General features: G+C 39.9%; 1 protein-coding gene across 1 annotated transcript; it reads left to right on the top strand.

Moving 5' to 3' along the window:
• Positions 1-829: 829 nt before the first annotated feature.
• Positions 830-9,261, top strand: RTCA (RNA 3'-terminal phosphate cyclase). Its single transcript, XM_048313282.1, has 11 exons — positions 830-1,029; positions 1,136-1,236; positions 2,124-2,267; positions 3,654-3,777; positions 4,264-4,322; positions 4,845-4,986; positions 6,121-6,245; positions 6,378-6,436; positions 7,019-7,113; positions 8,219-8,323; positions 8,680-9,261. Exons 1-11 carry the CDS (start codon positions 985-987, stop codon positions 8,776-8,778), a joined length of 1,098 nt encoding a protein of 365 aa, XP_048169239.1. The 5' UTR covers positions 830-984; the 3' UTR covers positions 8,779-9,261.
• The last annotated feature ends 6,100 nt before the right edge of the window (positions 9,262-15,361 follow it).

The raw sequence follows: 15,361 nt of genomic DNA, 5'->3' as shown, positions 1-15,361 counted from the left end.
CGGCCGCGCCGGCACAGCCAACCGGGAGCGGGCGGGGGCCGCGGGCCGGGCGGCGCTCGGGGCCCGCACACGCCCACGGGAGGGACCGGGAGAGCGTCCCCCTGTGCGGGGGCTCCCGGAGCAGAGCCGCTGGTGGCGGTGCAGGGCGTGAGGCTTCCCCGAGCCGCACTAGCGGGAGGGGCAGCGCGAAGGGCCCGGCCATTCCCGATACACGTGTAATAAAGTCCTGAGCGCGCCTGCCAGACCAACACGCCCGTGTCTGTGGTTCTACCTGAAAGGAGGTTGTAGCCAGGTGAGGGTCGACCTGGTCTCCCAGGTGACAAGCGACAGGACATAGTCTTAAGAGGCGCCAGGGGAGGTTTACTTTGAACATTAGTAGGAAGAATCTCTTCATAGAAAGGGTGATTAGACATTGGAACGGGCTGCCCAGGGTAGTGGTGGAGTTACCAACCCTGGAGGTGTTTAAGGAAAAGACTGGACGTGGTACTTAGTGCCATGGTCTGGTTGACATTGTGGTATTCGCACAGGAGTCTTTTACAACCTAATTCATTCTGTGATTCTGAGGAAAACTCGCTTTTAACGGGGAAGGGCAGCAATCCGGCCGCTCTGCTCCGGCGGCAGCGCTGCACCCATGGCTGTGACCTCCTAAGTGCCTCTGTTGTCCGGTCCCCGTGCTCCGCGCACCGTGCAGAACAGGGGAAAGGCACTGCCTCCTGCAGAACGCCGGGACGCGCTCCGTACCGCCCCGCTGCCCGGCCGCCGGGGCCCGGCGGCTGCTCCTCCCTGCGGCGGAGCCGCCCCGGCGGGGCGGTGCCTCTGCTCTGCGCCTGCCCGGCACCGCCGCCCGCCCCCAGCCCCGGCACCCGAGCATCCCGGGCGTGCCTGCATCGTCAAGCGCTCTTTGAGCTGGGGCTGCTTCGCCGAGGGCTCGCCGTGTTTAGGACCCCGCCGGGATCCCATCGACGCGGCCGCTCCCCGCCAGCCATGGACGGGGACATGGTGGAGATAGATGGCGGGATCATGGAGGGGGTGAGAGCCAGCGGGCCGCGGCTTACCTGGCCCCGGGCAGCGGTAAGGGCTGGCCGGGTGGGCGGGAAGTGCCGTAGCGCCTGACGAGCGCCGTTTCTCCGTGCAGGGCGGGCAGATCCTGCGGGTGTCCACGGCGCTGAGCTGCCTGCTGGGGCTGCCGCTGCGGGTGCGCCGGATCCGCGCCGGGCGGAGCCAGCCCGGCCTCAGGTGAGACCCTCCCCGGGCGGTCCCGGGCCGCTCAGCCGGTCACTTACGGCGTGTGGCGCCCTCCGGGGCCGGGACACGGCCGCTCAAGGCCTCGACTGCTCTCGTCTGAAACCGCTGTGTTTCCATTGCTTTAAAAGAGCCTTTTTACCAGAAAATCCCGTCTGTGGCTCACAAGGAATGAGTGGGAACGCTGGGGCATGAACCGGGCTGGGTTCCTTCGCCAGTGCCTTCAGCGGCTCCCGCCTCGGGCTGCAGCCGGGGCAGGTGAGGGCCCGGCCGCCGCCTCGAAAATGGTTCTGAAGATGCTAAGAAGAACACGGTTTGAAACACGAAATACAGTCATGTAATGCCTGAGCAAAACATAGCTTACCGAGCGTACAGCGTTAAGAACAGCTAGTGCATATCCTAGTGTTGCTACAGTTAGTGTATTTCCAGTGTTAAGAAGAGCTGGTGTATTTCCTATTTAAATTACCCTAACTAATGGAAACAAGCACAAGGCAGGTACATAGAAAACCTGTTAAGTCTCTTGTAGCGCTGCAACCGATTCTGGCTCAGCCAGTATTGCCATCATTATCCCCCTGCATTTCTGTCCACGCATTTATCACATTAGGACGAGCAACTGCTCCTGCATCTCATCTATCTGTCTGGACCCATTCTAGTGGAAAAGATACCAGAATCCTGCGTATTCCAGAATGGCCTGAATGCTGCTCCTTTGGCTCCTGTCAACTCAGGAGAAGTACTGTAGCAACCAGAGTGAATTTCTGATCCTTGTCTGATCGAAATTTGCAATTGTAGTTTTTCTTAGTTGGTGTTTACTGGTTCTTTTAATGTAGCATGAGCATGTAGTCTACCTGCATGTATCTTTAACTTTGTATTGTCATTCTAAGACCTCAGCATCTGTCTGGATTGGAGATTGTTCGAGATCTGTGTGATGGGAAGCTGAATGGTGGAGAAATTGGCTCAACAGAAATAACCTTCACTCCTGGGAAGATCAAAGGTGGAACCCACATAGCAGATACAAAAACAGCAGGGTATGTCTTTGTACACAGCTTCTGATAACTTTAAAATTATCACAATAAATGGGGGGGTGGGGGGGATAAGAACATTTATGCTTTGGTAATGACCCAGGATATGTGCTGCCTGAGCCAGATTTATGTGACCAAAGAACCTGTAGTATAGGCAGGATATGCATGAAGTACGTGCAAAGTTTAAAAGTGTGATTGATTTAAAAGCTGAACACTTGGTCCATGTTATGCAAAAAGCAGCTGCCCATGTATTTAAAACTTTAGGTGTTAATTTCTCACCTTAGTATGTTACATATTGGACCAAATGCATTAAATTTGATAAATACCTCACATCCATGAGGTCTGAAATCATCACCATATAATAAGGTAAATTTTGACATTTTACTTACACTCATAGTGGCACAGCGTGTTATACTTTTGGAACTGGGAACATATTTCATCCACGATCCTTTCTATCTGTTTCTTCCATATTTCTGTGTTGGGCCCTTTGTTCTTGGAATCTGTTGCAAAACTGACCAAGTGGGCTGAGCTGTGGAAGGCTGGTGTTGTTTGGAACAGCTGTTTGGAAGCATAAGCCAGAGCAGGCATAAGTTAAAATTTTCTTTAAGTTAAGAAATATTTTTCTGAGCTGCAGTAGTATGAACAACTAAGTTGATGCCTTTTACTTAGCACAAAAGAGCTTGCGTAAGGAACAATGCAGTAGAATTAATCATTAAGCACAAGAAAAAAAGAGACACACTATGGTTCACAAATATTTGAGAGTTACTTAAGAAAACAAACCCATGTTTATCTTCAGTTCTGTGGTGATTACTGTTTTTATTATTCAAAATTATGTTTGAAACCCCTATGAGATAACTGTTTTGTTTTGCCAAACAAACTTTCACTTTTGCAAAACTTATTTTGGAAGTTTTTTTATCTCTGTGATATGTGGAGAGATTCAGTGATAGAGGAATCTTGTATTTAAAAGCATATTCTCTATGCCCCTGAGCTCTCTTGTGCTGACCAGCTCCTAAGCAATTTTGTAGCTTTTAGAATTATTTTGTTATTGAATAAGTATTAAAATGTTACTGCTGCCTAAGCCTTTTCTGCTACCTAAACCCGCAGTTTTCATGGTCCCATCAGTATACTAAGTAAGATACATAAAACTTTTATTTCAAACAGAACTATTAAAGATGCAATTATTGTGAAATGAAAACTTTCGTATTTAGGCTTGCTAAGGACATGAAGTTTTAAATTATTTTTTTTTAAGACTAATAAGTTTATAGATAATTTTGAAAATAAAATGCAGAAGTAAACACTCTGGAAAGTCATTTGCCTTTGATATATAATGATTCTATGGAATTCTATGGATTGTGAGTGTATGACATTTGAGTATCTTGTAATTGCTTTTAGGAGTGTGTGTCTACTGATGCAGGTAGCAATGCCCTGTGTGCTGTTTGCTGCTTCCCCATCAGAGCTCCATTTAAAAGGTGGGACTAATGCGGAGATGGCTCCTCAGATAGACTACACAGTCATGGTAGGGAGAAATTCCTTTGCCTTAGTGCATCTTCCATGAATATGTGTGCAACGTAACTGCTGTTCTCTGTTGCTCTTACTGCAAGTCTATTTGTGATTATGGAATTAGGCATGGGAATATAACACTATTAGTGTACTGGGTGTAGAGAGCAACCAATGTTTCATGGAATTTCCTGAAACAGCAAATGGTCTCTTTGGTTTTAATTACTACAGAAAATTTCACTTAAAATGTATTCTTTATTCTAGAAGTGCTGTGAATTACTCTTCTGTTTTCCATAAGAAAATCCTTTTACACAAAGTGACATTGAGAATGAAATATGAGGAATGTCAAATAAGCTATATGGATGAGACTGGCTATTGGTTTTTTTAATAATGTAACTGAGATTTTTGTGTTGATTTTTTTTAAAAATAAGATTGCATTAAAGAGTGGGAGATTATCAATGCAAAATAAATTCACTCTGTGTTTTTATATGTGTTTATTTTTCAGGTGTTCAAGCCAATAGTTGAAAAGTTCAATTTCACATTTAATTGTGATATAAAAAGGAGGTGAGTTGTGGAGATGTGCAGCAGAGCTGGGCCTTACTGAACGTATGTGTGAGCTCAGGGGCACACACAAGGTGCTCTCAATCAAACTGAGCGATGAAATTATAATACATGAACTAATCTGCATTAGCTGCCCCTGTGTGTACTGTCACCGTATGATGAATGGGATGTGATTCCTTCCTGTCTTATTTTTTCCATGCTGAGTCTACAGCTGCTGTGTAATGTTTCCCGTTGGCTCCCCTGAGAGGAGCACATGCTGGACAGGCAGTGCATTACTGAGCTTTTTTTTGAGGTGCCTGGTAGGTTAGTGTTAGGAAGTTAATAAGATGTGCATTACAAAGGATTACTGTTAGAGAACCTAATTCCATTATAAGGGTTTCTAAGGCACACATCAAGAAAATTTGTATGTACGATAACCAGGAACATAAAAATGTATAGTGAAATATACAAAGAGTCTTCTGGCCCTTTTCTTAGTTTCCTTGTGATCATTGCATTTAGTTATATCTGATTACTGTTTCTAAAAAGGGGCTACTATCCTCAAGGAGGTGGTGAAGTTGTGGTCCAGATGTCTCCAGTCAAAGAGCTGAGCCCAATAAACTTAACAGAACGTGGCACAGTGACAAAGATATATGGAAGGGCATTTGTTGCTGGAGCACTGCCTATCAAAGTAAGTGCTGATAACAGCTCTGGTAGTATCCAACTTTGTATGCTATATAAAATTGCATGTAATCTGCTTAACATTCCTCTACTCCCCTGTTTTCTGCACTCTTACACAAGATAAGCAACCTTATTAAATGGTTTCAATTGTTCAGGCTGTAGAATATTATATTGGACATATCTAAAATTCGTTCATTGCACAGCAGTGTAAAGCTAAAACAGGAAATGAGAATAGTATCCTCATGATCCTTCATAGGACTATTCAAAAGTCTTTAGCATATATTGAGGGGTATCTCCTACCTGATTTATGTATTGTTCATGGGAATTATTTTAAATCTGAAATTAGGGCCCTTGTTCATAGATGGTGGACACTGTTAATAGGTGGAGGCCAGATTACAACAAGTTTTTCAACCACTGCTAAGGGTATTGGAACAGGTTAAGGGTGGGTATAGCCAAAAATAAAAAGGAGAGAAATTTTCTCCTTTATATCTCCTTTGTATTCTTTCTGTCCTGAGTGGTGGGATCTTCTTAGGGTTCCTTCTCACAAACAGGCTAGGAATTAGTAGAGGAAGGAAGAAGAGAACCTTAATTACTTTTTGAAGAGCTGTGGATTGCTTGTTTTGGTCTTAAAATCTCCAAACCTATGAATATAGCTATGATTAGATCACAGGAATGGGATAAGCTTCATATGTCCCCACTTGCCTGTCATTTAAAATTGTTATTTTATGTATTCGCTCTTACAGAGTGTATTCTGTACATAACAGTTGTGGGGTGGGGTTTTTGCAGTTGGTTTTGGGGTGAGTATTTTTTAGACTCTAATGTTTTGGGGTAAGACTAAAATCAAATCTTTTTATCTATAAATGAAGAAAAGTTCTTGAATTTCTATTGAGACTGAAGTTTCTACATACATTTCTATAACTGTAATTTGTACAGCATTTAATGTTACCTTAATTTTGTAGAAAAACTGTCAGAAAAAAATCATGTTCAGTTCTTGCTTGTAGGGGTTTTATAAAAATTCTTTGTTTTTCTAGTTAATAAAGTAGCCCCTTTATTTGGGTATTAACTGTAATAATTAGATTTATGAGGAAAAAGTATTGCTATAGTTACATAACCTAATTACTGGGTTTATGTCTTGTCTTGTTAGCTGGCAAAAGACATGTCAGCAGCAGCAGTGAGATGCATCAGAAGAGAAATCAGAGATCTTTACATTAACATTCACCCTGTCAGAGAACCTGATGATCAAGCCGTTGGGACTGGAAGTGGAATAATGTAAGATGACTCCAAGCTTTCTATTGATCACTCTAATCTTGCTGATTGATTAGCTAGATCTTGATTACGTTTCTGATAAATAAACTGTAATATGAGTGATTTTGTTCTTTTTTTTTTTTTTTTTTTGCGTAGCATTGTTGCAGAGACCTCAACAGGTTGTTTGTTAGCTGGATCATCACTTGGCAAGAGAGGTAAGAATTCCATTAATTCTTTGAGACTTAACTGAATATACCAGTAGCAAATAAGAATCTGAGATATCATCTGTTTAAAGATCTGATGCTTTGAATGTTGCATTTTTAAATGTATGTTGTTTGGTAATAAAGGACAGCAGAAGTGAGCAGATTTAAAGCATAGTAAATGGAAATTTATAAAAATTACAAAACTGTTAACTTTACCTTTTATCAGAATGGAATGTTAAGGATCTCTGGAGAATCACTGGAAATATTTGTGAACTTTAAGAACATAGACTTTGTGTTTTACATGGGAAGTTTTTGCTCAAGAGTGAATCTTGATTAAAATGAATAGAAGTGATCTTTGTTTTAAATTATTTGAATCAAATGTTTTTCTGACTAAATGAGGCTACTTTCTTTCCACTGCTTAGGAAGTATGAACTGTATATGAGCATAAGATGGGAAGGGGTTTTTTTTTAGCAGACATTTGAGGCAAGAGCATGAAAATAAGGTTTAAAAAGTTGATAATTTCATGGGGCTTTTTTTCTTTTGTATTTTTAAAACTTTAAATAGTAATTTTCAGCTTTCTAATTTCTCTGTTAGGAAAGAATTCTGACAAGGTTGGCATTGAAGCAGCTGAGAGGCTGCTTCAGAATCTTAAACATGGTGGAACTGTGGATGATTCTCTGCAAGACCAAGTAAGGTTCATATATTTGTTTCCATGAAGTTGAGGTAGCAAGAACATGACTGCTTTACTTGTAAACAATATAGATCTGAACAGGGAAGGAACAAGATGTTAGAAGTCTCAGAGATGTGTAGTCACAACATCACAAGGATTAGCAAATCACATACAGTTCTTATGAACCACAAGTGCTGTTGGCTTTGCACAACACCCTCAAATTTTTCCCGTTTTCTAACCCTCAGTAAGAATGGAAAAAGACGCAGGAATTTGTTTCTATTTGGCATTCCCTGTAGTACAGTGATAATAGCTCCCTGCTTATATATATAGAATGATACTAAGGAAAGGTATTAGAGGCTATCTAGGATGTGCTCCTGATTATCTTGGTCACCTAACTGCATTTGAGAATGAAGGCCCTCCACTGCCTTATCTTAGCCTGATAAGGATCTTGGGCTGGTTTAGTTAGGATGATGTTACCTCTTAGCTGTAAAATCCTGGGCTCACGTTGGTATTGTGTAGTATAGTCAGTATGTAGGTGTTGGACTCATCCTACTTTTTTCAAAGCATGCAAGTACAATTGGTGGGAACAAGCCACAGCCAGAGTTGCTGTGTATGGGAACTGTACAGAGTTACATCACACCTTACAGTATTCTTGTCATGATGATGTTTGTAAGTCAAATCAGAGGTTTCTAGGTGTCTGTCTGGTGAATATGTGATCAGGAAGTGTTAGAATTAAAGTACCTCTTCCCAAGTTTCTCTCCATATAGGTAATCTACTAATCTGGAGTCTGACGTGACTTTGGGGAATTTTGGGGCAATACAGTGAGGGAGAGCAAAGTTAAATGTAGTGACAGGAATTCAGTAACAAGAATTCAGTAATAGGAATTCAGGGGCAGTCTCCACTGTGGAAAAGTAGCTCTTCTGTAACAGGCATTACAGTAGTAATCTCCAAACTTCTGGAGCTTGGATCACTCTTCAAACTCAGCTTCATGAACTTTTATGAAACTTGGAAAACCAAATTTTTATATCTACAGACATTTTGCATGTTTTGGTTGGGTTGTTTTTAATCAGTAAATTCCTAGAATCTGAAGAATGGCTTCATAATTACCTTTCCCTCCCTTTCAGCTGATCATTTTTATGGCACTAGCAAAGGGCGTATCTAGAGTGAAAAGTGGACCAATTACACTTCATACTCAAACAGCTATACACTTTGCAGAGCAGCTAACAAAGGTGAGTCCAAAATTTCAGGAAGTTTTACCTATCAGTTGTTTTCCTGTAACCTGGCAATGTACAGTTCATCAGGCAGTGAGCTGAACTTGATCATGGAGGACAAGCATTGATAAAACAATTGCTATAGTATTAACTGGTAGTTTTCCTGTAGAAAGTGAGCATACTCTGGAGTTAAAAGCTTTTAGAATGATTAGATAATTTTACCACTTTTATTTAAATGTTTTTTTGAATTAAATCTGTCAAAGCTGTAATATACATAAACACATGGCAATACAATTATTGGACATCAGATATTGAATATTTAAACTGCTGTGTGTGATAACTTAATTAGTGATACATTTCTAATCCTCTTTTAGGCCAAATTTACTGTGACAAAGTCAGAAGAGGAAGACCCCAATAATGATACCTACATCATTGAGTGCCAAGGAATGGGGATGATAAACCCAAACTTATAGGGTTAAAAAAAAAAAAGGCAGCAAGCTGCCAAACACTCAACATACCTCAGTGATGTATTGCACTACACTTCAATGGATGTATAATCTGCCTGAAGAGGAGGAGCCTTCTGTCACATCAGAGTGATTTAACTTGAAGGTTGATGCCAGGATTTCCCTTGGTATGGTGAGAACCTGTCATGTGAAAAATGAAAACTTTATTTTTTTTTTTACTATTAGCAGCAAAATGAGTAGCAACGGGACAGCAAATAGAATATATTGTAGGTATGCAAGACCTTCAGTTAGAAGCTTTGAAAACTCAGCTTTATCTAAGTAGAAAATAACTATTTCAGTTCAGTATTTCTTTCCCTTTTAAAAAAATAAAAGTTTTATTCTCTGGAAACCTTTATGTTATGAGATACATGGAATGAAATGCACCATCAAATCTGTACTGCTGTTCTTCCTTAGCCATTTGGTTAAATAATAAAGCAGTATCACCCTATAAAAGGCTGGTATTTATATGTGCTGTTATCTCAGCAGGTTGTGCTTGAGAAAGGTGGATACAAAATAACTTTCCAGCAGCATAGTTTCTTGTTCTCCTTAGGGAGAGAAGACTCAATGCGTAAGATGATCTTTTATATCTTCTTTTTTCATCTATTTTAAAAAGCCTTCTCAGGCAAGCTAAATCCATGTACCACATTACAGCCCAGACACGAAGTACTAACCTCATGATACAATTTTATTTTCTAGCTACAGTTGTCCCTGTCACTTAGCATACTAACTTAGGCTACATTTTCACTGAGGTGGTGGTTTGTTCTTTTTGAAGGGAGTACTTAATTTCAGCTGAGATTAGGGTGCTTTATAGACACAGATGTCTATGTGTATGGACATGGAACACTGTAAATACACACAGTTTGTATAGGCATATGAAATCAAGGTGTGTTATCCCCCATCTGGGGATTAAGTAAAGAAGACCTTCTACCAGGCTGGCCTTGATCATGCTACAAAAACTTCTTCTGAAGTAGAAGGAAAGTAAGAGGAGAAATAGGGCGCATATTTTTTTCCATATGAAGACCTGAATCACAGAGTTGGAATCACTTAACCAAAACTGTATAAATGCACTCTGGAAGCTTGAATTGATTTCCAAGTTTTCCAGCCCATCCTGCAGCCATTGCTCTGAGACCATTTTTCCTCAATTGTGACTTTTGAACCTAACTGCTCAAGACGTAACTTGAGGTATTGTTTGCTGTACTAATTAAGTTAATTGCATTACCGTGCATTTCTAATAACAAGAAAGACCTTTGCTAATATCTAAAAAATGTTCACCAACCATCTACTTAACAATATCTTTCTTCTTAGGGTTTTTTCCTTAGTGGAAAGGAAAGGAATGCTATTAATTTCCAGCTAATTATTTTTCTCTAGTACTGGGACTAGTCTGAAGGGGGCAATAGACACCCACTGAAGTATGTTTGGGACACAGACAGTCAACATCCTTTGAAGACCCCCTCTCTGAGTTGCTATCATTGCTGTGCTGCTAATGATTTTCAATGTTTCCTTTTTGAAGAATTCTGAATGTATTTAAAAAAAAAAAAACTTGAAAGAAAATCCCAGAGAAGTTGCTGTCTGTGCTTAAGAAAACAAGCTCTCATTAACCACATTTGAATGGATCTTTACCTGTTTCCAGTATTCAGAAAATTAATATACTTGACTTGGTTTTCAAATGTGCAGATTTTGTTACCAATGAAAGTTAAAAGTCACAAAATAAAATTCAGACGAACAAAAAAATTCCATTGAAAAACTGAAGTGCAATTTTTGTCTTCCAGACGTAGAAAAGCATGTAAATGCTCAGCCAACTCATTTTTAACAAAGATTAATAAAACCCAGGATACCAGAAATAAACCTCCTCTTGGTAAATGTACAGTAAAGAGCAGCTCAGCAACCCTGACACCTCTTGCTGCATCTCCCTGAGCTCCACCAGTCTGTTACAAAGAGCAGCTGTCATTCAAAACTGGCAGTCCTTGGTGGTTTCCTGGCAGGCCTGGTCAAATACCCAGCCCTCACTCCTGTGACCCGACCTCAGGGGCCAGCAGTGGGCAGAGGAGAGGCTGCAGAGCTGCTCCTTCCTTGCTCGCCTTGTCAATGTGAGGTCTGTGCCCTAATGCCATCCCTGCTGTGTTGCCTGCACTGGAGAACCTGGAGCTGATTTGATAAGGATATTCATGCAACCTTTTTCTCCTCAGGATTAGAAAATCTCTAGATGGGAGTCATCCACAACAAGTTTTACTCCTTGATGGGATTAAATTCCCCAAATAATTGTTACCTGCTGCTACACACATACACACACTTAGACACACCCACACAGAATTTTGTTACCCAGGTCCAATTCACATCCTATCACCTCATGGTAACCCCTTATTTATTATAATTCCTCTTATTTTTCTATATATAATGATTAATTACTCTTCATTACATGTAGACGTTAACTGAGGTGATAAAAACCATAAAATGAATTTGAGACTACTGGTATTCATATTTACCAAGTTCCTACCTTCCCTTTTCAGTGGGGTTCTGCACCATAAAACTTAAATCCTCCAGGTTTACAATTACTTTCAATTCACTTGATTTTAAATCTAGAAGTCAAAACACAGGTTGCAGACCTTGTTACATCACACTCCTACATTGCACGTGCTGTATGTACTTAAGCTTAAATTTTACAGCATAATTAATTCTTAAAATTAATGCAATGTGTGCAAATTAGTTGTTGGTAGTAGTGGTGTAACTTTTCTTTTAAACATCCTGTCCTTTTTGAATACTAACTGATATTTACTTTGCATTACTTGAAGCTTTTTAATTTTCATTTTTATCCATTTACAATCACATAATTTTTAACTATAAGGTTGGATTAAGTCACTTGTGAGAATGTATTAACCTTTTGTTCAGGAAGAGATGAGACATTGCTTGCACCTGCTCCACAAATATGCACAGGGTTTTCTTATGTTAATCAGGCACATTTGAATCTTATATAAAAACTTCAGTGTGGGTGTATAGATACAACTAAGATGCTTACATTTAGTACTGCTCAAACAAGTAGTGGCAATGACTCAGAAGTTCTATGTACCAAGGAAATGGGATAAATCCTCTCAAACTGTGTGTCTAGTGTACTTGCATGAGAGAGAATTGTGTTTGGATGAATGCAATGATCAGAGGCACTGCACTCAGGTATGTGGGGACTGAAGTTGAAAGATAAATAATAAGGGCATCATATGCAGCCAGTTACAAAAATTTCTCCAGGAAATACTGTACTCTGGTTCTGACTGTTACTATCAAAAAGGATATTTTTGAACCTTTTCTCCTCTCATGCCCTTAGATCAATTGGTGACTGTTCGTCTTCTGAGCCCAGATGTCTCGTTCTGGTCACTAAAATGTTACTGACACATTTACTATTTTCTAGCCCATGCTGAGAATACTTCATCCAGTTTTGAGCCCCTCCATACAAGGAGAACACCGGTGGTGAAGTCGGTCTGGGGCTGGAGCTCTGTGAAGAGAGGCTGAGGGAACGGGACTCGCTCAGCCTGGGGAGGGGATGGGTTTGGATACCTGCCAGCAAATGGCCAGTGCTTGCACAGAGGTGATGGAGGAGATGGAATCAGGCCCATGGTCCGTGGCAGAGGGTGAGGAACAGAAATGAGAGATGCTCAGACTGGCCAAAGCCCTGACTGACACAGCTTAAGCTCATGGCTCAGCCTGCATTGTGCAGCAGTTTTGACCAGAGCCCTCCTGTGATCCCTTCCCACCTTATCCTATGATCCTGAAATCCCTGTCTGGCAACTGATGTGGAAACATAATGTGGAAGAATTCTCTAAAATATTCCAGCACAGGTTATCTATAACTGACGATGCTGATATCAACCACTGGTTAAATAAAGCACTACACTAAACAAAGGTGCATGTAGGAAAATATTGCCAACACAAATTCTTTAGAATGGGAACAATGAAGAAATTTTTTTTAAATTAGAGCTACATCTTGAATTCAAAAGAAGTAACTGCAAGCACAGATGTCAAATCTGTTGGTGATTGGAGAGAATAGGAAGTAACATCAATATCCAATAATCAAGTAAAATAGATCAGTTGAAAAGTGCTTCCCTAATATTTGACTGCAGAAAGGTCAGGAAAGACAGGTAAAACAAGTGAGAACACAGACTTGCATAAACATGGGCAGAACCAGAATTTTTGTTTTAATCCCAGATTTCTACTGCCTTGAAGACCAGAGTTCAAAGCTTAGGAAGCCTACCGATAAGTGTACTTAAAAGCTAAAAGCTCTTGTGGAGTGCGCATATGGAGAAGGTCCCAACACAAGCTGTGTGACTTTTTGTCCCACCCAGCTGCCTCTCCTCTGCCCAGGAGGCTTTCTGTGCAATGCTTTCCAAATCCAAAGTATTTGGGGTCCCATAGTGATAGGACATCTGCTAGAACAAGGAACTCTTATTTGAAAATCACACTTTCAAATAATAACTGAGTCTTTTTCTTTTCATAAAACTTTTTTAGGATTAAATTTTAGACATTTTCTGTCACACCATACAAGTTTTCAAAGATCCATAAAAAGAACAAGTATTAGCTCAGAAAACATCTAATGTTATTTTTATTTCTCTCCTTCCAGAGATATTTTTCTAGCTATTTAAGACCATCCTTACCTGATAAATTGTTCCTGTATAAAAAGACAATTTGTGAAGGGGTTTAATGATTTTTTTTCATTTGGAAACCTCTCTAGAAACAGAATTTTACATGCACTGCACTATATTAGTTTATACAATGCCAGCTGACTTGAAGTTTGTGCAACTCTTGTAATCCAGAAATGCTCTAGGAGATCATTTATTTTCTCAGCTATTAATGTTTGTAGCATCAGAACAGTCAGGCTTACAGTCATTACTTCTTTCTTATATTGGTATTGCATTCCATTTAAAAATGTGATGAATAAAGAATTCACTTTTTAATAGAATGGGGTCTTATACAAAATGTCTGTGCAGACTAAGACAAATCCCAGTATACTGTGTTTTAGAAACAGCAGTCAAGGCTTCATTGCAATATAATAGCAAATATTTGCTTTTAATATGATGAAACCATGACTATGGGAATTTACATTTATTTAACTGAAGATGGATTTTGGGCTATAGACATAAATAAAATGATTATTAGATTATATCATTTGGCAAAGAAAGGAGGGGAGAGTAAGCCATGAGTCTGAACATAATTTCCATCACTTTTATTCCACCATCATCTCCCCCAAATTTTCCACAGACAACTATGATTTTGAATTCTACTTTGCCATAATGGCTTGCTAAGAAATACTTTACAGCAAACATTTTATGCTCACTCAATATACCTTTCTGCCATGAAAATTTACCAATTACATTGCTTTTTACAAAAGTTAGTCCTTTCTTCCCTTGCTCTGTTTCTCAAGATTCCTTAGATTTTTCTTTTCTCCCTGATCAAAGATAGGTTAAAATTAGGTCCTCAATCAGCACCTATCTGTTCTAAGCTGCAAGCATAAAGAAACAGTCTCAATTCACAGCAATTAAATGCACAGAATATCCAAGTAAGTCAAAATTGTTGCCCTGAAGCAGCACTGGAAAGCACTGGCCCTGACTGAACAGGGAATATCAACATGTGCTGACAAATCTTAGATAGCTACAGTGGACTCGTCATCAGACATGAGGATAAACACATGGCCCCCTTATGTTTAAGTGATTTGGTGGTGCTGTATAAATATCTCTTATCAGAACAGGATTGCTAGCATTCTCTGCTATGTGGGAGAGTTCATTTTCATAATCAAATTATCAGATGTAAAACGGTAAAGAAAGAAAGACTCTCTGAGTTAAGCTGAACTGTATGAACTCAAAATAGGACTTAAAAATTAATTACATTTTGTAAAGACCAGCAAATCTTGGGCCTTCTATCTATTCAAAGCTTTCATCTTTTTATTGCTTCCCACATCATAGCTCTGGGCTTTGAACTTCAGTTCCTCAGTTTTACCAATGATTTTGTTATACACCATTGAGTTCTCAGCTGAAAGATTCTTAATATTACCACTGCTGGGGTTTTTCCTCTTTCCATTCCAAAGTGTACAAGTCTCTGTTCTCAAAAGCATTCAAAAATAACTCTCAATTCTGTATTTTTATTTTATCTGTTTTTCACTTCTGAAATGGAATTATTTCAAAAAACAACAACAAGAACAACAACAAAATCTGTCTAAGCTGCTGATTTTGCTGAAGGGCAAGGAAAAGACCTATGCAGCCATTTGATGGAAACATTCAAATGTGCTAATTTCTTTCATCTTATTAATTACAACTGGAGCAAAATTTTTAAACTTGACAGACTTCTGGAGAAAATCAGTTAACTGGTTTAGAAGTTTATATCTTTCAATAGGACAGAGCCTGCTCCCAGGTAAAGTTGGGAATATTTACATACCTGTATGAAGTCTTGTTTCCAGAAGTGGCTTCTTGTATTTCCACTGAAGTTTATGATTCTTGCAGTGTGCTCATCTCCTCTGAAATTGAGGACATGTTTATTTTTTTTTGCCTTCTTTTTTTTTATAATCAGTTGTAGAACCT

The sequence above is a fragment of the Corvus hawaiiensis genome, chromosome 9 (genome assembly GCF_020740725.1).
Source record: "Corvus hawaiiensis isolate bCorHaw1 chromosome 9, bCorHaw1.pri.cur, whole genome shotgun sequence".
In the NCBI taxonomy this organism is placed as follows: domain Eukaryota; kingdom Metazoa; phylum Chordata; class Aves; order Passeriformes; family Corvidae; genus Corvus; species Corvus hawaiiensis.
This window is presented reverse-complemented; position numbering and strand designations above follow the sequence as displayed.